The 23,735-nt window shown below is 40.7% G+C and overlaps 1 protein-coding gene across 1 annotated transcript in view; it reads right to left on the bottom strand.

Moving 5' to 3' along the window:
* Positions 1-3,977: 3,977 nt before the first annotated feature.
* The window catches only part of LOC145397978 (glutamate receptor ionotropic, delta-1-like), a 140,577-nt gene continuing 120,819 nt past the window's right edge, over positions 3,978-23,735 (bottom strand). Inside the window, exons 4-6 of the mRNA XM_080270952.1 lie at positions 14,527-14,770; positions 14,096-14,245; positions 3,978-4,088 (exon numbers count right to left, since the gene is read on the bottom strand). Of these exons, the coding sequence (XP_080127078.1) occupies positions 3,978-4,088; positions 14,096-14,245; positions 14,527-14,770 (505 nt within the window). The remainder of the gene's footprint in view (positions 4,089-14,095; positions 14,246-14,526; positions 14,771-23,735) is intronic.

The raw sequence follows: 23,735 nt of genomic DNA, 5'->3' as shown, positions 1-23,735 counted from the left end.
TGCTATTGGTCTGTAATCAGAGGGGTCAGAGGAACTTCCTTTCTTTGGAACTGGGTGGATATTGGCTTCTTTCCATGAATTAGGGAATGAAAAAGTACGTATGAATAGTCTGAATAATATTAGCTAGAACAGAGGCAAGTTCAGGGGAACACATTTTCAATACAATTGGCAAAATTCCATCTAGGCCTGGAGCTTTGATGGTGGGTAAATTGTCTAGGATGGATTTTATACATCTTGTCTGTATTTTAAGTGGAACAATTTCGGGAGAGTCAAGTTCTAGTACTGGGAAGTTCTGGCTGGCATCTTCTATGAAAGAATTTCTGGCAAATGTACTGGCAAAAATATCTGCTTTCGCACATGGGTCATTAATTTTGTAATGTTGCCATCTGAAGATTTCAGTGGGGGAATGGATGATGATTTGTTAAAGTTATTGTTGAAAGCATTAAGAGTTGACCAGAATATTCTATTGTCACTGGGGTTGTTAATTAGTTTTGATGCTTGCTTTTGAAGAAAGTTTGATTTAGCTAGATTTATTACATCTTTTGCATGATTTCTAGCTATTTTAAATCGAGAGAGTGATTCAGATGTTTTTTATTTTAAGTTAGAGTTATATGCTAATGACTTTTGGGCTGTTGCTCAGGCACAGTTGCCATCAAACCATTTTGGAGAGTTTGATCCTTTAGCGAACTGTTGACTTGGTATGAATAAATCCATACCAGCTAGTATTAAGTCACAAATGTGGGACTCTGTAGAACACAGTTTTGCAATTGTTCATATCAGACAACCAGCTTTCCCCATGAAGTATCAATATTGATATATAGATAGATTGATAGATAGATATACTGTATGTTGGAGTTGTCTCAGTTGTTTGAGGAGTCAGACTGTGACTGAGGAGGTTACAGTCGAGGAACAGAGGTGGACTTGCGTGTCAACTTGTCAGGTGTTAACTGTGCAGTGATAGACGTCCACATTGAAGACGTGGAATGAGTTCGAGCTTGCCAGTGCGACTTTTGACACATACTAGTAATATTTCAAACCTTAATGCTATTAGAGATCTCCCGTAAGTAGAGATAGTAGCTCACAGAGCTTTCCTCTAATGGTGAGAGATACTTTTTTACACTCCAGTCTGTACTATAATAGCCTGCATAGATCTCTCCACATGGTGAGGGATACTTTTTTACACTCCAGTCTGTACTATAGTAGCCTACATAGATCTCTCCACATGGTGAGGGATACTTTTTTACACTCAAGTCTGTACTATAGTAGCCTACATAGATCTCTCCACATGGTGAGGGATACTTTTTTACACTCCAGTCTGTACTATAGTAGCCTACATAGATCTCTCCACATGGTGAGAGATACTTTTTTACACTTCAGTCTGTGCTATAGTAGCCTACATAGATCTCTCCACATGGTGAGAGATACTTTTTTACACTCCAGTCTGTACTATAGTAGCCTACATAGATCTCTCCACATGGTGAGAGATACTTTTTTACACTCCAGTCTGTACTATAGTAGCCTACATAGATCTCTCCATATGGTGAGGGATACTTTTTTTTCCAGCCCAAGCTGAAAATTTTTTAACAATTAAGTGAATTTCGGCTGAAGTAAGTTGTCCCCGCTCTTGCTCAGGCAATAATTTTATTCATTTATTTACTGTACAATAATGAAGGATTTGACCTTGTTTTATAGTAAGAACAGTCTTATATACTAATAATAATGATATATGAAATCTGTATTTGACTGTTCTTTTACTACTACTGTAGTTTTATATATAAACTGTTTGTATTGCATTTTTGCGTTTGTGGAATTGTAAATTTCAAAAATTTTGCGGATTTGCAGTTCCGGAAGACAATATTTTGAGTCTGCGGATTTGCATTACGGAAATGAATTTTTGTTTGCTCCAAGCAACGTGAGTAGATGTAGTTTCCTAGTGACACCATCATCTGTCATTAGTGATGTCCAGGGAATTATGCAGGAGCTTTTCATCACAAAGGACCTGGGCCTCAGCATTCCGGGGCATTTCCGATCGAAGGGGGACACAGATGTAGGTCATGCCCCATGGGACCACAGGTGTTCAGAACAAAGGCAGGGGAGCTGTCAGACTCGGCTTAAGTGGATTAGTTCAGGGCGCCTTAATCCGCCTTAATGCATAATGACACTAGCCAGGATTAATCCTCAGGCTTTTACTCTGTCTCTCCTTGCTTTATTCTCTCTCTCTCTCTCTCTCTCTCTCTCTCTCTCTCTCTCTCTCTCTCTCTCTCATCCTCTTTATTCAGGACGGGAGTTCATATACTGTTACACTAAGTAAACGTGAAAATGTTAACTTTGCAGAAAATACATCAGTATGTACAAGTAAATTGGATGACAAATTCACGGGCCCACATAACCATCCTCATTCAGTTCTAACTTATTTTTATAGGTAACATTTTGGGGGTCCACCTGCTGGCAGTGCAACCTAATAGTGTCCGGGTTGGGTGAGGACGATGGTGGAGTACGACCCGAGGCTTTGGCCAGCTCAGGTGAGGTAATGGTGACAAGATGTAGTCTCCCTGCACTACGGTCTCGAGCCCCTGGCCGATGTCATCATCGCCCTGCCCAACACTGTACGTCAACTGAATGATATACAGACCCTCCTGTCAACCACTGTGGGGAATCACGACAAGGATGCATTCTGGTACCCTCTTTATTTACCAATTTGTTGAAAGTTAGAGTACATTCAAATGAAGTCTTCGTACTTAAATGATACATTTTCCAGCATACGTAGGCGGTCAGCAGCAGTGGCAGTGGGCATGTTATGAATGGTGGGAGTTGTACATGCCCATGCAGGAAGAAGAGGGTCAGTAGGGATGAGTGTGACAAGGTTAGCGTGGATACTGGCATAACATCTGACAAAAAAATGCAGCCTTTAGAGATATGATGAATTTGAATATTTCATATATATATATATATATATATATTTTTAATATATATAATATATATATATATATATATATCTTTATATTTGTATATATATATATATATCTCTCTCTCTCTCTCTCTCTCTCTCTCTCTCTCTCTATATATATATATATATATATATATATATATATATATATAGAAGTAAGTCATGAAAAATTATACATAATTTACAGGCCATCATTAAGGATTATGGTAGAATGGAAAGGCGACATGAACTCCATGCCAGAGGAAGAAAAGGTGTAGGGAGGTCTGGGGTGAGGAAGCTTGGAGGGAACCAGCAGGGTGGTGGGAGGGGTGAGGTGAGGTAGGGTGTAGGGAGGGATGGAGTGGGTCAGGGTGGAGGGAGAGGTGGAATAATGTAGGGTGGAGAGAGAGGTTTGATAATTTGGGTGAAGGAAGAATGGAGTGAGGGAGGGTGGAGGGAGAGAGGGGTGAGGCAGGGTGCAGGTAGAAGCTGGGTGAGGTAGAGTGGAGGGAGTCCTTTGGTTTGACAGGGTAGAGTTAGGGTTGGGGTGAATGAGTGTGGAGGTAAGGTGGGGTGAATGAGTGTGGAGGTAAGGTGGGGTGAATGAGTGTGGAGGTAAGGTGGGGTGAATGAGTGTGGAGGTAAGGTGGGGTGAATGAATGTCGAGGTTGGGCTGGGGTGAAACAGAAAGAAGGGACAATAACGATGATGTAAATTGGAGGGAGGCTGGGGTGAGGTAGGGTGCAGGAAGTACTACGGTGTAGCACAATAGAGGGAGTCTGTGGCGAGGCAGGGTAGAGGGAGGGCTGAGGTGAAACAGGGTACGAGTAAATGGAATGCTGGGGTGAGGCAGGGTGGAGGGAGTGCTAGGGTGAGACAGGGTGAAGGGAAGGCTGGGGTGAGGCAGGGTGGAGGGAAAATTGGCATGAGGAAGTTTGGAACGAGGGCTCTTGTTAGGCAGGGTGGTGGGAAGACTGGGATGAGGGGCATGGTTGAAGGAGGGCTGGGGTGAAGCAGGGTGGTGGAAGAGCTAGGGCTTGGCTAATCTAGGTTAGAAGAGGTGCTCCAGCATCAGGGTGAGAGAGGCAGCAAACAGGCCCAGCGCCAGCACGATGAAGGCGCTCTGTAGATGCCCCAGGTTCAGCACTCCGTCACCACGAACCTGAAACACACAATTATATACCACCAATGACTTGCTTTACACACATATGGCTTGGCTCACCTTCATAATTATGTATCTTGTAACCGGAAATGCAACCAATACACAGCATACATTTTATGAGAGAGAGAGAGAGAGAGAGAGAGAGAGAGAGAGAGAGAGAGAGAATTACAGTAAAGGATCTTGGAAGGGAATAGAAACATGGTCATTGGATTTGTTAATCTAGAGAAAGCATAAGGCAATGGGCGTGGGAAGGTAATTTGTTTGGGCTCGAGAAAGAGCTGCACCTAGAAAGCTAATAAGTTTATTTATGGAAATTCTGAGAGTTTTGGACAACTTTCGTTACTCATTATTATTATTTTTAATATTATTATTATTATTATTTTTATTTTCATTTTTTTTTTAAATACACAGAATGGTTTCATGGAACTGTATCAAAGATCTGCCTTCAGTCCGTTTCTGTTCTTAGCTTTTTCATGTAGGGAGGAAAGAACTAAAGCTTAGCGGCTCAAAAATTGCTTTTTCCAAGGAAAAACAAAATGGACAAGAGAGTGTCAAATTTACGCTCCGTTCCTTTACAGATGCCTGAACATATTGTGTTTAAAAGACTACGCGTCATAGATAAAAGAAAATAGAGAGTGAAGCAGACAGTTGCAAAGTTGAACTATTGCATGCAGGAACGACAGAGTAACGGTAAATTTCTGCATTAAAATGTTTAGCAAAAAAGAGGTGAGACTTCATTGCCAGACGGGCGGGACGCGCCTGCCTTAGAGGAGGAAGATTGCAAGGGGACATGGGAGTCTATAGGAAGAAAGTAGCTGATGAAGCGAAAACTCCTTGACTTAATCCTGTTGTAGCTGATTGTTGTTGCTGATCAACCATAATCTATATGACCGTGATGATTTATCAACCACAAGCAATAACTGCTCCTACAGTATAGTGAACCAATGTCGCCATGCAGTTGACAGTTTTGTTTCCTGGATGGATATCGCATCTGTTTCTTCACCGACTTAATATGGCCACCATTGTAGGTTCCATTTCAGTTTGTTCTTTGGGTATATGGTTACCACACGGCATTGTAAATGGTTTCCTGGGTCACAGGAAACAATGAGGTTTGTCACTTAGTACAGAGCCAACTGAATTGGATGGAAGAGGAATAAAATCTGAGAGGAAGGATGATGGAAGTAGGAAGACAGGAGGGCAGACACGGAAATGAATTATTACTGTGACTGAAGAAGGAAGCACCACTACATTGAGTGGACATTGGTAGCCACCACCTGTCACCATAGACAGTAGTAAAAGAGAAAGGCCGTTAGTTCTGTGAGTAGCCCTACAATATCCGCTTGCAACATCCTTGAAATATCGTGATTCTGTCTCCCTCTTGGCCAGCAGACATGCCACGCATGCTGGAAATCAATCTGAGGCCAACAGTTGGTGAAGGTGAATGGGTGCTTTCATGTTTCTGCGAAATCACCTGTTGGGACATCTTTGTTTTTTGGAACCCTGCTCTTATCCCACAAACAGACATCCATGCTGCTTCATCGGCCCGAATATCACACGTGGACTGCTGACTGGTGGAGAGCCTGAAGGTTTCCTCAGACTTACGAACTTTGATCATACTTTGCTACAACGTGTAACGATTAAACACATCAGTCCAGTTACTTACCTTACACTTCATTGTGTTAAAATTAGGATAAATCTCATGTGCAGAGACAACTATACTTAAACCCTAAATGACCGCTGGCATTGAACGATGCTCTGCTGTACATGCACATTACCATCCAGAGTACAAAAACAACTCCATACAGGAATAACCTTTGTAAACATCAGAAAGAAGGGGGGAGGGGGATCATAATTATATTTATAAGTGCATATATTATACAGTATACTGACTTTGTTCACTTTACATATTTCTGGTTTTGCACAAGCATTTCAGCAACACATGAGGTGTTCTCGTGGTGAATAAATGGATGCAAAACCTCCCCCTCCCTTCACGCTATATCCCTCGTGCGGCGCGCTAATCTCGGGTCATTATGAATATTGGTCGTGACGGTTCAGCCTGTACAAACAAAGCAGCACCCTTATCTGGTTAATGAATAAAACGAGCACCTTTAGACACACCGCACACCACTCAGACTACAAAACGAACTCCGTACTTGCATAATCACAATGAACATAAAAAATAGTGAAAAATAATAATTGTTTTTTAACTATACATAAAACTTCCGATATTATATATTTATTATGTTCGCATTACATATTTCTCGTCGTTCGAAACCATTTCAGCAACATCAAAGTTTTCCTTTGGGGGGGAGGGGACGATTGTACAGTACAGTAGATATTTCTTAGTGCAGAGCAGTTGCTTAGTTTTAACGACGTGTCCGCAGTCATTTTGCTAATTTTTCCGCTATTCATTACGAATCACATCATGGGTTTAGGAAGCTAAAAATTACATTGCCAGGTGCGCCAGACGATGGTAAAGGAAAATATTCAATTTTCGAAATTTGAAAAAGTGGCCCCGGGGCAGGCCAAGGGTGCCTATCAAGATCCGAAGGCATGGCCACAGAGGAGTTAAACTTACAATAAAACACTCCAGCCAGATAAGTCTCTTCAGTTGAATCAAATCGTCTGGTGAAACCAAGACTAAAGTTAAAATGTCATGGGAATGTAGTGGCTATGCTTTGCAGTCATTTTCATTCAGTTGCTAGATTAAGTTAGGTAACATGAAAGTTTGAGTGAAGTTGGTTTTAAGTATTAGGCTATGCATTGCTTTCTTTAGTGGTAATCTTTCAGTAAATTATTCTTTGCTGCAATAAAAACTCCTGGTAAATATGGCATATTTAAACAAATAAATTCTGTCATTAAGTAGCAATATTTGTATCATGAACTGTAGCATAGTTACATTTTTACAGAAGATAAACAGAGGAAGGAAAAACAAATTAAATTTTAAAAAACCCATACACCAGATTTTTGGTGTTTTCCGTTCATAAAAAATCTCTTAACAGTTCAATATAAACAGCTGTAGGTTGAAGTTTGGGGGGAAACTACTGTATTCTGGGAAAGAGGGTTCCAAAGACATGCAGTTCAGGGAATGAAAGATTTCTGATAGGAAGAACTTCTGCAATATGACAGTGAGACAGTCCAGTCATGAGTCCTACCAAATGCCCGTGTACAGTAGCACTGAGAAAGTCGTGGATGTGGCACAGTGAATATACCTTCGTCTGAGCATTTACCATAAAAGTATCTATATAATAATGCAAGGGAAACAACATTTCTTCTAACTAGTAGGGGAAGCAGTTCGTTTGTAATTGCAGGGCTATTAATTCTTGCAGCTTTGTAAGAATTTGTAATTGCAGATGTTTTGTGCAACCTCTCCACATCTACTCCGTTAAGGTGGGCAATATTCCTGCTGAGAGGGCATAGGATGCCCGTAAATTTTAGCTAACTGCTCATTAGTCAAGAAGTTACGGATTCCGTACAATAATTTAAGTTTCTCTGAAGCAGTTTTAACAAGTGGTCAAACATGATAGGTCAAGCTGAGGGCATTGTTAAGTGAAACAACGAGAAAGTGAAATATTTTTGAGATATAAGTAGCATTGCAGGTAATATAGGAATCAGGCAGTATCTGTCTATTAGTAAATTTTATATATATGGTTTTCCCAGCATTGAGAGATACAATTTGATTTTGTCCCCATCAAGTGATCTTAGATAAGTCTTGATTTATGGAGATTGCTGTTCTGAGTTGCGAGTAAGAGATATTAAACTTTGTGAATGGGTGTTTAAGTGTGAATGAACTCTAAAGTGATGAGTCATCTGCAGATTAGTGAATGGGATTATGGCTGATAAACAGATCATTAATATGAGATAGTAATAGAATTGAAGCCAGGGCTGATCCTAGTGGCTCGCAGGCATTGATCGAGTAGAGCTTGGAATAGTCATCATCTACTTCTTCTGTTACATTTCACTGAGATACGAGGAAATCATTGAAACAAAAGATGATAGGCCACAGCAAGGAGGTCTGGATGTCAAGGAACGGTGCCACACTCTGTAAAAAGCTTTAAAAATATCAAGGGCTAATGCATGGGTTTCTCCATGTTGTTCAGTTCACTGATGGATGGTATGAGTCCAGAGATCAAGAAGTATATCAAGAATGGATCTTTGGTGGCGAAAACCATACTGTCTCTCACTAATTAAGTTGTCGGATTCAAGATGCTTAACAGGGCATTTATTAATTACATTCTCAAATACTTTAGCAAGAGAAGATGTGATAGCTACTGGTCTGTAAACAGAGGGGTTCGGAGAACTTCCTTTCTTCGGAACTGGGTGGCTTTCATTTCAAGAATTAGGGAATGAAGAAGTACGTATGCAAACTCTGAATAATTTAACTATTTAAACATTAAATATGTCATATAAAATGGTTATCAATGTGTATTAATTAAAGGCACTAGCATATATCTCATATCACAATGTGCAGTATGTAGTGTATGCTGGAGACACATACAGCTTCTCACTAGGAATGTCAATCCACATGGTGTATATTAAACGTTCCTGTTTTCCCAGACGACCAATAATTTCGTGACGTTTTCAAACACGTGGGGCTAGCAGCTCTAGTCAGTTAGTCCACGTGAATGGAAATCTACCAGACACTACACCACACAAACATATCCCCTCCGAGCTGTACATAACCTCAGAGAGATCCCCTTCATGCCAGAAGGGGTTGTAGAGTGCCCACGAGTACGATCGAGGACAGAAGGCAGGAAATAGGGTCAGCTTGGAGGTTTGCCTTCACGTTATGTTACTCTCCCTAATCTTATCCTGAAATAACTTTGTAGATAAAACTCAGTAATCAAAGAAGTTAATATAACTCACCTCACTTGCGATTAAAAAAAAAAAAAAAAACAGAGAGGGAAAGAGAGATGGAGAGAAAGAACTACTGTACCTATTTATTATACTGGACGTTTTCTATGGGAGGGGTAACTATTCCAAACTACTTAAAATAGGTAGATATTTATTAATTTGGTACAATGTATATGTAGTTCAAGAGTATATTAGTTTTCACACAATAATATAGGTGATACAAGCGTTATTTCACTCACCAAACACATCAATATACGGCACCTTCCTTGGCGACGTTACCTCATCATCACTTCTACACGTTTCTTCCTCTAACTCCAAGTAATATTTGTCCTCAACATCGGGAATCACTTTCGCCTTGAATTTCGTTGTCGGAGAGACCATACCATGACATGTCTTTACTGGCCATGTCACTGCTAACAGGTGAGTTGCCGAGAAATTGACGTGTGTGGGGGGGGTAATATGGGTCCAGGCAGTGTCGCCACCTGGGAGCAGGTAGAGGAAGGTCTCCCACATAAGCCTACCAAAAATCACTCGCGAAACTTGAGAAATGTGTAAATGACGGACCTCTCAATTGCATTACGTGTAAACACATCGTCGGGAGTCACCGTGACAAAACGTTGCAATGTGTATACACGTTGGCAGGACGCCTCGGGTAAATGTGCTTGGCTGAATGCTTCTTTTCCAAACTTATCTATGCTGATACTTTTGGTTTTTGTTTCTTCAGTTCCCATTGCATTAAGTCATGAGCTGAGTGGGTCAGGGTGGTCGGGAGTGGCGTCAGCAATTTTGTGAAGTGAGGTACCCCTTGCCCCACGTTCCCCTCGGTATATACGCTACTACTCCAGACAGACAGGAATCTCAAACACACCCTCATGTTCCCCCCTTTATCTAGTCACAACCCCAGGAGAAACCTAAAAGTTATAGAAGTTGTTCTGGATACACACATGATTTTGTCTTATCCTAAACACAACATAAATCCAAATACATACCATGAATTCAGTACCTTGAAAACACCATCAGGCATTATCTATGAACACCAGGAGGAATTTCTGAAGACAGTTTACAAACTCAGCATTAGGACGGCACTCAGTTCTGGTTGCCCAAAGTGATCCTCAACTCACCCACGACAAACAATTCACAGAATGCCTCAGTAAGAACCCCCCCCCCGACGGGCTTTTCTTGCCCGTTTCCACTCTGTTAAGATAGAGAGATAAATCTTAACAACAACAACAACAGTAAGACTCCTCAGATTTCACACACTACACTTCACAAATACATACACCCTTTGCTATCTAAAGGTTCAAGCTAAACAATAGTTTTTATGAACCACACCAGACATTCTCCACTCAGAATCTTCCACACACAGCCAGGCATGGACGCACCGAACCAAATTTCGATAAGGCTGTCACTTATCACTGCTTCAGTGCTAGCACAAAATGCCAGTTCTGTTCACAGCACAATGCAGCGACCAATTCACAGCACAATTACTAAACCCATATAGCAATCACAATATATACATTCCTGCAACATGACCTCAATAAAAATGCCATGGGAACGTCCAGTTAATGTTGCCAGTTACCTACAGTCCACTGAGCTCACGTTCACTTGAACCTGGAGTTGAAATTACTATTATTACTAGCCCCAGTCAGCCTGTTGGTCCCATTGGTTAGTTTTTTTTTTTTTTTTTTTTAACTCTCTTACAGCGCAAATGTTTGGTAAGGCCCGTGTCCCATATTCAAGTTCATCTTTGAGAACGGCCCCAATCACCATGATCTTACCCTCGAGGAATGATCTTGGTGAAATGCCATGATCATACCTCAAACGGTAGGCCTAAACGGCCATTTCACGATACAGTCACGTTGGTGGTAAGGCACACAAAGACACTGCTACGACATCTTACAACACCCTACTGAATCGTCACGTTATCCTGAAGACACACTACGATCATACCTCCACGTCACACCAAGATATAGCCAAATAGCATGTCTTAAGTTGTCGTTGTGTGTCTTAGGTATAACTTTGCCTGTTGCAGGTGTAATTTCGTGTGTCGTAGCTGGGTCTTCGGGTTCCGATCTCCAAGTTATTGCTACGACACGTCAAGTCACACTCAGGACACTATGTGGCGACACACGAAGACATGAAGATCTTGGCATGTTGTGGGAAAGTTTCTGACAGTGGGACATAGGCTTAAGGTGTCGCTTGTGAAATGAAAAAAAAAAAAAAAAAAAAAAGTGAAAATAGAATATCAAATACTGACATGACTACCATGAACTGGTCCAGTATTATTATAAGTTTCAAAATAATATTCAGTCTTATATCTTCAGTTAAATGGCTGTGGCAACAGATAATTTGCTAGAACCTCCACTTTTCCTTCAAACCTTTTCAGACTTGATAACACGAAATATCATGCACCTTTTAAACCTCAATAACATAAAGTATGAAGGACGTTCTCGACTTTGATAACGCGAAATATCATGGAACTTTTCAACTTTGATAACACGAAATACCAGGCTCAGCATCATCACTGTCATAATTTATCCTAAGGCACTGCCATTCCTGTTAGCAACTATTATAAATATATCGAACTAATATTTCCCCTACGTATTCACTTTTGAGTTAGAATGGCTTATAACCGGAATGCAGTGGTGATTGTGTGAGGAAATGCAAGGAGGAGTGAACATATCCTGTTGTCCTGTCTCTGGGCAAGCAGTAAGAGATCCGAGTGGAAAGGAATTCAAAGTTCCCAAAGAAGGTTTCAAAGGCTGCATGATGACAAGCTACACACACACACACACACACACACACACACACACACACACACACACACACAATATTTACTACACGGTGTTCATTAATGATGTCAAGCATGTAAGGCAGGTGTTTTATTTAGTCATTGAGAGATTAGCCATAACTATAAAATATAAAAATATTAGTGGCTTCTCGTTTTGCACTGTATATTTCACCTACTGACAGATGTTTGTACACTAATTCGGTGGCGAAAAAGGTAGAAAAGCTGTTACAGAGCCACGCCTTAAAATATATCTTTTAAATGTCGGCCATGAAACTGGAATGGAAGCATGGGCTGGAAATTCCTTTCCATTCTTAGTGCTGTTGTTGGGCGTGGTGGCCCCTCTGCCAAAGTACTTGTGCTACAAGTAACGTTGTGTCCACAACGTTTCGACACAATGAAAGTGGAATATACAGTACTCCCCTGAGCACTCTGTCCCCAGATTTTTTTTTTTAACGTGAGGAAGAAGGAACCAAAGGCTGAGCCTGCAAAACTGTTCCTTTCAAGAAAAAAATAATAATAATACAAAAGAGAGCCAAAATCAAGATGCCTGGACACACTGCGTTTGAATAACTGGAGATCATAGGAAGTAGGAAATACAGACAGAGGGAGACAGTTACAGAGCTGACCTGTTGCATAAATAAAGGACTGGAGTAACGGTTAACTCTTGCATTAGAGAGTTGGACAGAAAAGGGATGAGAGTTAGTTGCTAGACGGGTGCTACGCACTCGTCGTAGAGGTGGAGGGATGCAAGCATACAGTTCAGAGGAGAAGTGACCATTGAGGTAGAGATATAAAGAGATAAAAAGGCAACAGTGCGGCGAAGAGACGGAGGTTGAAGGGAGCCAATAAGAGGAGGAGAGTTGATGAAAAGCCTTTGACTCCACCCTATTGAGAAGAGCTGTATTTGGGGAGCCTCACCATACATGAGAGTTGTACTATAAACAGGGGCGAATGAATCCCGTGTATAAAGTCAACAACCGTGCAGGGGTAAAGAAGGCACGGAGTCGGCTTAGCACACCTAATCTCCTGGAAGCAGATTTTACAAGAGATGCAATATTACCTTTCCAAGACAGGTCCCGAGTGAATGAAACCCCTAACATGTTCAAGGATGTTGCAGGATTGAGATGGATATTATTAAACTTCAGCATGTATTCCTGTGGAAGATATTGAAGGGTTGATAGGTGTAAAACTGAGTCTCTGATGCATTAAAAATCAGATTATTTTTTACCCCAGTCAGAGATACGAGACAAGTCAGACATTAGGTGTGCCACAGCCTCATCTCTTGTTTGTTGAAGTAACTGCTGATAAGGACGTTGCGGAAACCGAATGGAAAGATGAAGGGTGGAATCATCAGCGTACGAATGGCTGGGGTTAGATGTACAGCTTAGATCACTAATGAATAAAAGAAAGAGAGTTGGTGATAGGACAGAGCCCTGAGGAACACCACTGTTGATAGATCTAGGAGAAGAACGATGGTCGTCTACAGCATCAGCTATAGAGCGACCAGAATGGAAGCTATAGATGAAGGCACAGAATGAAGGATAGAAACCGTAAGAGGGCAGTTTGGATATTAAAGATTTATGTCAGACTCGATCCAAAGCCTTTGAGATGTCAGGTGCAATTACAAATCTTTCGCCAAAGTCCCGAAAGGAGGATGACCAGGAGTCTGAAAGGAAGTGAGATGATCGTCAGTGGAGCGTCCCTGACGGAACCCATACTGATGACCAGAATGAAGGTTGTGATAGGAAAGATGCTTTAAAATTTTTCTGTTAAGAATAGATTCGAAAACTTTTGAGACACAGGATGTTAAAGCAATTGGACGATAGTTTGAGGGTTGGGAATGGTCACCCTTCTTTGGGACTGGCTGAATGAGAGCAAACTTCCAGCAAGAAGGAAAGGTACAAGTTGAAAGACAAAGGCGAAATAGTTTACCTAGGCAGGGTGTCAGCACAGAAGCGCAGTTCTTGTGGACAACAGGAGGGACTCCATCAGGTCTATATGCCTTGTTAGTACTGAGGCCAGTGATGGCAGAAAATACATCAGCTGAAGAAATTAATATCAGCCATGAGGAAGTCCGAGGGGGGAAGTGATGGAGGCTTGTTTTAAGTCTCCCAACACATTATGAATATGTTAAGTGGTGAGTATTCATTAATGTATAATGATATGGTAGCTTCTTGGTGCAGAATGGAATAGTTTAAGAGGAAGCCACGTAATATCAATTATTACATGTCTATCAGAAAAGAACATTGGGCGCACTAATATGTGGAAAACTGAATATCTTTAGAATTCCATTGACATATTCTGTGTTATGAATGCTGAAAAAAGGATGGATGACTATAAATAATCTTGATTACAGACTTACTTGTCTTTCTTCTCCAATGAGACTTCCTTTATGAGTCTCGTATATCTTGGCCATTATTCCAGTCTCCACTAGACGGGTGAGGTGGTCAGACAGGATGGTGGTGTAAGGAGTGTTGCGTGGTAGGAACCAAGAGAAGCAACCTTTGTAGAGCTGTGGAGATACACAGTAAATTTGTCACAACTTTTTATGAGCACTTTAAAGTAGACTTCGATCATTAACTCTTTATGGAAAATTTAAAATAGACCCGTAACATATTCCTTTGTACAGTACCTGTTGAGTGAAGCATATTTCTTTTAGACAGAGCAGTAAAACTGCATATCTATTCAAGAGGAAAAAAATGAAAGCAATTATGTAACTATCATAACTCTACGGTATCAAGATATTTTTGTGAGAACGGCAGGACAACAGACACTAGGAAAAATGATATTAACCTTATCATCCATTATGTAGGTAGAACGAGTGATCTTTTTTTTATGCTGGGTGACGATGAGATAATCATAGGAGACGATAACGGCATGCGTACCCTTTTGAACTTGTTCTAGTAGGAATCCGTAAGGGTCTGACAAATCAGTGAAAGGATCTAAAAACAGTTTTTTGCCCAAGGCCGCCAGGGTGGGGTTGCTGGTGGACTTCAAGTCTTCGTATACGTAACCTCCGTGGTCAAGCATGCTAGGTCTTAGTGGGAAGAGGACAGGAAGAACAATATAATGAGAGGTTAATATGGAGAAAAAATTATTTGAGTTCTTATTACAAAGTAGATCTGGCTTATCATCACCCACATAGTACAAATAATATAGATGGTGTTTTGCAGGATGGTCCATATATTGCGTCACATTTGCCAAGTACCTGTCTGAACCGTCCCCACAACACACCAGAATAACGTACCTGATAAGGATAGATTACATGGCTCACTCTGTATAATACTCGTACCTGTTATAGACAGTTTCAACAAATGGTCAGGTTTGACTATGTAACTGAGCTCTCACGTCCTTAGTACATAAAAACTAATCTCCAAGAAGAGGCTGGAAATTTTTCCTCTCTCTCTCTCTCTCTCTCTCTCTCTCTCTCTCTCTCTCTCTCTCTCTCTCTCTCTCTCTCCATCTAGCCCCACTGCATCTATCCTACTCTCAAGTTAGTCACCCCCCCCCCATCCCCTCGCCCTTCTCCTTCGCACACCATTAGATACTCCCATAATGTTCCTCTTTTGTTTCTGTTTGATGAAAATTCAAGTCAAATCAAAACAGATGTATCTCCCTACCGAACAACTTTCCAAATATTTCTGATGTTCTTTCAAGCTGTCTTCATAATAACTTGTTATTTACGGATATGCAAGCCATGCATCTCCAAATATATCAACCTCTTTCCTCAGCACATAAATATTTCTTGCAACCCTAACCCTTTACTTCACTTCAAATTCACAACAAAACACCGCAATGTTTTGAGAATTGTTGCGCTGTCGCCTCTGATACTCCTTATCCTATGTAAACCTCTGAAAAGAAAGAACGTAATCTTATGAAATTTAGATGTATCTTCAGCTTATTTGGAACTATTATTTATCCACAAGAAAATGTTACCAGTGTTTCAGAGACACAATAGTCTCAGTTCGACGAAAACATTCTTAATTTTTTACTGAAGAATGAATATTGTAAATCCATGCACTGAGTAGCGAGGTGAAATGAGGAAATAATGGAGTAAAGCAGCGGAATTAGGTATGAGAGAGAGAGAGAGAGAGAGAGAGAGAGAGAGAGAGAGAGAGAGAGAGAGAGAGAGAGAGAGAGAGAGAGAGAGAGAGAGAGAGAGAGAGAGAGAGAGAGAGAGAGAGAGAGGGAGAGAGAGAGAGAGAGAAGGGGGGTAGACATTTAAGTATTCCCTGGTAATGGCAAGTTGGTGTTCAAGAAAGTGGTATGGATTTGTGTTCATCGTAGTGACTCATGGTTCTGAATAATATTTAATGCAGTCTTCAGAATGGGAAACATAAAGGCGTTAATGGATGACACTAATCTTATCAGAATCATTCATATCCCGTGTAATTGAAGGTTGGAGGTTCCCGGAGATGTGTGTTAATCGTGTCAGCTGTGAGGCCTTCTTTATTATATTCTTGATGGATACAAACTATTCTTTTTTTTTTTTACTTTGCAAAACCGCCTTGTCTTAAAGAGGTTGAACATGAAGTGTTGAGCAACAGAAAATTTAATTATTGTTCATGTATGCAAAGCAAGAAAGTACACTTACACAGGTAGTTTTGGGTGGTAGAGCACATAACCAAAACTGATAATGTATTTCGGAAACTAGTAAAATCCGCAGCAGACCTACGCATAGTTAGTAGCTTTGATAACTGTTTCGGTACAGTGGCTGGCACGTTTTGGTACAGTAGATGCGACATCAGTGTTTTGTTTTATATCGCAGTTTCAGGCGAATGAATGGGCTGCCAAACCATGTTATTACGATCGTATCACAGTGTTTGAGATTCACTGTCCATATAGACTGAAGTGGCTGGTATATAAGGTTTGTGCAAGCATATTACATCCAGATGGATTCAAGCTGTGGCAATCCCAACAAATATTTTCGACGAATAATGTTCAGTATTCACTTGGGTAAATGTGTTTGATTTGGTTCAGGCTAGGTGAATTATGAGCTCAATGAAGCAACAGATATAAAAAGTTTACTAATAATCAAGTATACGTAAATATATATATATATATATATATATATATATATATATATATATATATATATATATATATATATATATATATATATATTGAAGATGTTCAATAATATGCTTATGAATTAATGTTTCAAATACATTACCAAGAGGAGATGTGACGGCTATTGGTCTGTAATCAGAGGGGTCAGAGGAACTTCATCTCCTCAGAATTGGGTGGATATAGGCTTCTTTCCATGAGTTTGGGAATGAAGAAGTACGTATGCATAGTCTGAACAATTTAGCTAGAAGAGAGGCAAGTTCAGGGGAACACTTTTCAAAACAACTGGCGGAATTCTATCTGGGGCTGGAGCTTTGTTGGAGAGTCAACTTCTAGTTCTGGGACGTTCTGGCTGGCATCTTCTATGGTAGAATTTCTGGCAAATGTACTGACAAAAATATCTGCTTTCCCACGCGTGTCATTTGTAATGTTGCCATCTGAAGATTTTAGTGGGAGAATGGATGATGACTTGTTCAAGTTATTATTGAAAGAATTAAGAGTTGACCAGAATATTCTATTATCTTAGGGCTGTTAAGTAGTTTTGATGATTGCTTTTGAAGAAAGTTTGATTTAGCTAAATTTTTTACAGCTTTTGCATGATTTCAAGCAATTCTAAATTGAGAGTGACTCAGATGTTTTATATTCTAAGTAAGAGTTATATGCTAATGATTTTTGGGCTGTTGCTCTGGCACAGTTGCCATCATACCATTTTGAAGAGTTCTATCTTTTAGCAAACTGTTGACTTGGTAGGAATAAATCCATACCAGCTAGTATTAAGTCGCAAATGTGGGACTGGGTAGAACTGGGATCACTAGAGAAGAAAGACTGCCATAGAATGTCAGCAAGACAATTTCTAAATCCATCCCAATTTGCCCTATCAAAGTGCCATCGGGTCACCCTGACAGGTTCAGAACGGGGAGGTGTGGGGGGGTTAACTAATGAGGCATTGATGAGATTGGGGTCAGAGGATCCAAGTGGTGACAGTACCTCTATCCTGTATTGATCTGGATTATTTGTCAAGAGTAAATCCAAGAGGTGGGCATTATAGTCAGGATTATCAGGTATTCTGGTTGGTTGCTTTACCAGCTGGGTGAGATTAAACGATTCTGCAAACAGCTCGCACTCTAGAACAGCGCCGTCAGTCCTGGCAGAATGCAATAACCATTCAACATTATTTATTTTAAAATCACCCAAAATGGTAATTTCGGTGTTAAGAGCAAAGTTAAGGTTACTCAACTCTGTGGATATGGAATCAAAAACACTGGGTTCCGAAGAAGCATTGGAAGAGTGATAGACTACACAGATACATTTCGTAATATTTTGACAATTTATTTTATACAGTGAGTAAGCAAAACTGGATGAAGTGAAGTTTAAAATAGTGTCAACTGCATACTGGGATTTGATATAACAACAGGTGACGCCCTTGTTACGGAAGTTAGTGAGGAGATGGTAACCGGGAAAACAGTCTATCTACATAACTAGGCTGCTTCCCCCAAGGAAAGGGAGGTAGCTGAGACAGGACGACACACTCCCCATTTACTCATCCATTCAAACACATTCATTCGCATCTTAGCCCCAAAGGGGAGAACGGACAGATCCTCATCGCACCACACCGCACAAGGGTCAACTGTGCAATGCAATCAGTGACATCCGCAGCAGGGCCCGACAGCAGAGCTGGTTTACCCCTGCCACATCATAACAGACCCATCCCCTTACCCGAACCTGACCTGACTACCTGATCAGACCAAATGCGGGAGAATATCCCCTCAGGGCTGCGTCATCATTTATTCATTCACAATTTCTCTCCATTTATTTCCGTCACGCACAGCCACTCTTCCTTGCTCAACAAACATCCCTCTTGCATCCAGCGCTCTCTTCACACTGTCCATCCATCCTATTCGTGGTCTTCCTCTCAGCCTTACACCTCTCACATCAGATCTAGTTGTCTTTTTCACCAATTGCTCATTATCCATTCTCTCCATATGACCAAACCATCGCAACACCCTCTGCTCAACTCTACCAGCCATCTCCTGAACAACTCCAGTTCTCCTTCGCACTTCATCATTTTTCACTCGATCCATACGTGTCACTCCACACATACTCCTCAGACATCTCATCTCCATTACATTCAAACTTTTCCTCTCTGCTACACCCATATTCCATGTTTCAGCCCCATATAATGCAGTCGGTACTACAACACCCTCATACAGCCTTCTCTTTACATCCATTCTAAGTGAACGACATCTAAACACTTTTTTTCATTCCTCCCAGCACCTTTCCTGCTTCATTTATTCTAAACTTCACCTCTGCATCTATTCTTCCACCCACAGCATCATGTGACCCTAGATATTTAAAACACTTCAAGCAACTCGCCATTCAAAACTATATTCATCCCTCTACCATCTACCAACCTCGTACACTTCTTCACTTTAATCTTATTCTCATTTACTTTCAATTTCCTCCTTTCACATACCCTTCCAAACTCCTCTACCAACTGTCTCAATCTCTCCTCTGAATCAGCCACCAGTGCAGTATCATCTGCAAACAGCAGCTGCTTCAGATGCCACTCTCCACCATCAACATTCACCAGACTCAGACCTCCACCTAAAACTCCTGCATTCACCTCCCTTACAACACCATCCATGTAAATAATAAACAACCAAGGCGACATCACACATCCCTGTCGAAGCCCCACTCTCATGGTAAACCAATCACTCACAGCATTTCCCAATCTTACACACGCTGTATTATTTACATAAAAACTTTTCACCCCATTTAGTAACCTACTATCAAGTCCATACAATCTTAAAACAGTCCACAAAGCCTCCCTATCAATTCTATCATACGCTTTCTCTAAATCCATGAGTGCCCAAAACACATCCTTGCCTTTTGCTAAATACTTTTCACACACTTGTCTCACAGCAAACACCTAATCCACGCATCCCCTCCCTCTCCTAAAGCCACACTGCTCATCACCTATCACTCCCTCTGTACCCTCTCTAACTCTCATAATTAACACACTACCATAAACCTTACCTATAACACTCAACAGACTTATATCCCTAAAACTAGTACATTCATACTAATCACCCTTGCCTTTATACAACGGGACCACACAAGCACTTGCCCAGTCAACTGGCACCATACCTTTCACAAAGCACACATTCTAGTCTTACTAACCAGTCAACAGTAGTCACTCCACCACCTTCCAGGCATTCCACAGCACTCCCATCCATACCTGCAGCTTTCCCTGTTTTCATCTCCTTTACTGCCTTCTCCACTTCCTCCTTCGTGATCAAAGAATCATTCAACTCTCCCAACACATTTATTCCTTGCACCCTTCCATCAGCCACAATCTCAGCCACCCTTTCCTCCTCTACATTTAACAATCTTTCAAAATACTCTGCCCATCTCTTCCTTACTGCATCCATCTCAGTCAACATCCTTCCAGCCTCTGCTTTTACTCCTTCTTCCTTCCCAAACTCTCCCTTTTGCACCCTTTTCACCTCCTTCCAAAACATTTTCTTATTCTGTTGAAAACAAAATGGGGATATATCAGTAGAGGGTGAGATTTGTGGTTCTGTGAGGAAAAGGGCCAAAGGGGATATAGACTGAAGGAAAAAATGAACTGCGTCTAAATTTGTGCTATGGCTGCGGATGTTGGTGAAGAATAAGGCCACACTTTCACTTCTCCGCTGGTAAGCATTACTGAATATTGCAACAGTTGCTGCCGGCGCAGTTGCTTGATGGCAACCGGGAGGAGCCTGTGCCACCAGCCCTACCCTGCCGGTGATGGCAATCCGAGGTACCACCTCATTTGATATTAACATTGCAGAAGCCATTCCTAAAGAGAATGAATAGAAGGTGTGATATGTTATATGCATGTAGTGTGGTGTAGACAATTGAAGATAGAGGTATTAAGAGGGCATGGTGGCCTACTCTCTGTAAGTGAATGCACTGAGAAACTTCTGCAAAGGGAGATGGTCAGGATCAAGTCCTGATGGCTGGTGAAACGGGAGCTCCAGCTCTCCCTTTCACCAGCTTCCCATCCACCTCGGGAGTACTACCCTGTTCGACTGGTGCTAGTCTATTCCTCACTATATATATATATATATATATATATATATATATATATATATATATATATATATATATATATATAGGTAGATCGATAGATAGTAATCCCTCAATTATCCGGATATAATAGAGCCAAAGGCATGTACAGATAGTGGCAACATCCAGATAATGAACACTATTGCCCTACCATACCCAGACCCTACCTATTCCCACCTCCAACCTAATCCTGACCTATTTGTACAGTATCTATGCTTAATTTGGCATTGTGTTTCGGAATACGTCCAAGGAGCATGAAAAAAATAATTAAAATGCGATCACCTACGACGTGCATGCGAAAATATGCAATTTTTTTTCGAAGTTTTGGTCACAATTGTTCATCGTGTCCTAAATAATAGTATTTTAGCAAAGATAATGATATTTCCAAACATTTTGCAATGGAAAGGCTATTAGCTAGTCCTGCAAATATTTCCGTGACAGCACTGGTATAAGTATATATATAAAACATATATATATATATATATATATATATATATATATATATATATATATATATATATATATATATATATATATATATATATATATATAACTGGAATCTGTAAATTCATTATCATCATCATTCAGAATTCCCTTCCCTCTGTAGGGCAGGGTGAGGAGCAGCAATGACCAGACAGCCCAGATTTGCCCAGTCCAATGAGCCAAGCTTCCATTTACTCAACATTCAAGCCCCCGGAATCTTGGCTCTATCAGATACGCCAAAACATTCACCACGTTCTGTAGTTTCACACAAACGTATCCAGTAGAGTCAATCTGGATGTTGCCACGTTAAAAAGGGGTGCCAAATCCCTGATCATGCACTTCTTCTCACAACATCCAGCCAGCCAGCTCGATCTCTTGTCAGTTCCCTAGCCTCACCGACTTCCAAACCTATCTTCCTCACACACTCATCCACCATATCTCTCCACCTTCTCCTTGGCCTACCTCCCCTCCTCCCTCCTTCACATTCGCTCATATACAGTATACCTCTTCACTACTCTATTATTATCCATTCTCTCCACGTGACCATACCATCTCAGTACACTCTCTTCTATTCTGGTGTCCATTGACTTCCTCACTCCACATCTTTCACCAATCACATTATTTCTTATCCTATCCACCCTCTGTACTCCACATACATTCCTCAGCAGTCCCATCTCCCCTGCTCTTGCTTTTGACTTTTCATTTTCATGCCACACCATAGTCTCACATCCTTATGTTAAAGCTGGCAATTTAACATACTGCATTTTTATATCATCAAAAAAATTAGGGAAAAGATATATCTCACAAGATGTACGTAAGTAAACAAGGTCAATGCCTGGGATATAAACACAAATAACTTCCTATTGGAAACACACACACACACACACACACACACACACACACACACACACACACACACACACACACACACACACACACACACCATCATTTAAGAAGTTTAAGAAACTTCTGTTCTTATACATCAGACAAAACTTAAAGAAAATTGTGTTGAACGATATTTATTGTACACAGTCCCTTCCAAGAAAGGAACGAGAATAAATATGGTCTTTATCTCGTTACGTCTTCAATCCACCTTGGCAACCTTCACACCTTTCTGAACGCTTCAGCCTCAGGTAAGCATAGAGACATCCAGTGCAACATATTTACTTTTCCTTGCATCACTTCCCACTGACACCAATTTTAAATTCTTATTTTGGCAGCATATGAAAAGGCTGTTTCTGGCTCACATTCATCGCTTTTCACAGACACCCCTTCTCAATTCGTACGTCGCCAGCAGGGGGAAAAGTTAAATGTCACTATGACTTGAACAACAAGGCATGAGCCAGATCCTGCAGTGTACTCACTAACGGGCTGACATATAAAGAGAAACTGGTGCAAAACAAAGTAGCGTACAGAGTACCATCAGTGACTCTTTGTAACTCAAGTATATCTTTTTAAAGATGATTAAAATAGTGTATAATAATTCCATATATCGCTCTTCTTAGATGATAATAATAATAATAATAATAATAATAATAATTTTTTGTTATTATTGTCATTATTATTATTGTTACTAATTATTATTATAATTATTATATTATTATTATTATTTTCTTTTCAGTAAGAGCCAAAAAAGGAAATAGCAGAGACTTTCCACTTCTGTTTTTTTTCCTGCAAATTAAAATATTAATTCTGAGAGGGAACTGGTCGTAAGTTTCTATATAAATTGGAACAGAGCCGAGATTCACGAATAAGTCTGGAATGAGCTCCTAGAAATAAAGATTTTGATGTACGACTATTAGGGAATGAAGTAGTTCCGAAGTCAACTAGTGCTCGTGTAATGTGTATATCTGTGTGAATCTAACAATATGTATGAAAAGTTTTGTCTTGCCTCCCTGTGTTGTAACTGCACCTGTTCAGGGACGCTGCAGATATGCGGCCAACTAGTCAGGTACTCCTGCATTGTGCATTTGTGTGCATGAATGTAATTATGACCAGTACCCTTAAACCACCCCTGTATAATAGGTTAGGATCACATCCTTCAGAAAGATACGGTGGCACAGCGTTCTTCTGGCCACGTACTGAATTGGCGGACACAAGGAGTGCTCTGGTTGAACCAGTGTCGCATATTATAAAGTATGCTTGCACCCAGTCAGCTTGCGTGGGCCGATTACACTTGGTTCACAGACTACACACACATCCAAAGCCATTCCAACACACCAATTACACTTACAACCACTTCTCACCCCACATACAATCTCTACTAGACAGCCTAAGCCACTTGGTAGAGATACATTGGCTGTATCGTCCCAACTTTGGTAGGGATAGGCCGGTCCTGC

This window comes from Coenobita brevimanus, chromosome 44 (genome assembly GCF_032717465.1).
Source record: "Coenobita brevimanus isolate Jiangsu-jjx chromosome 44, ASM3271746v2, whole genome shotgun sequence".
NCBI classification, from domain to species: Eukaryota; Metazoa; Arthropoda; class Malacostraca; order Decapoda; family Coenobitidae; genus Coenobita; species Coenobita brevimanus.
The sequence above is the reverse complement of the archived record's forward strand: the minus strand, read 5'-3'. Positions and strand labels throughout refer to the sequence as shown.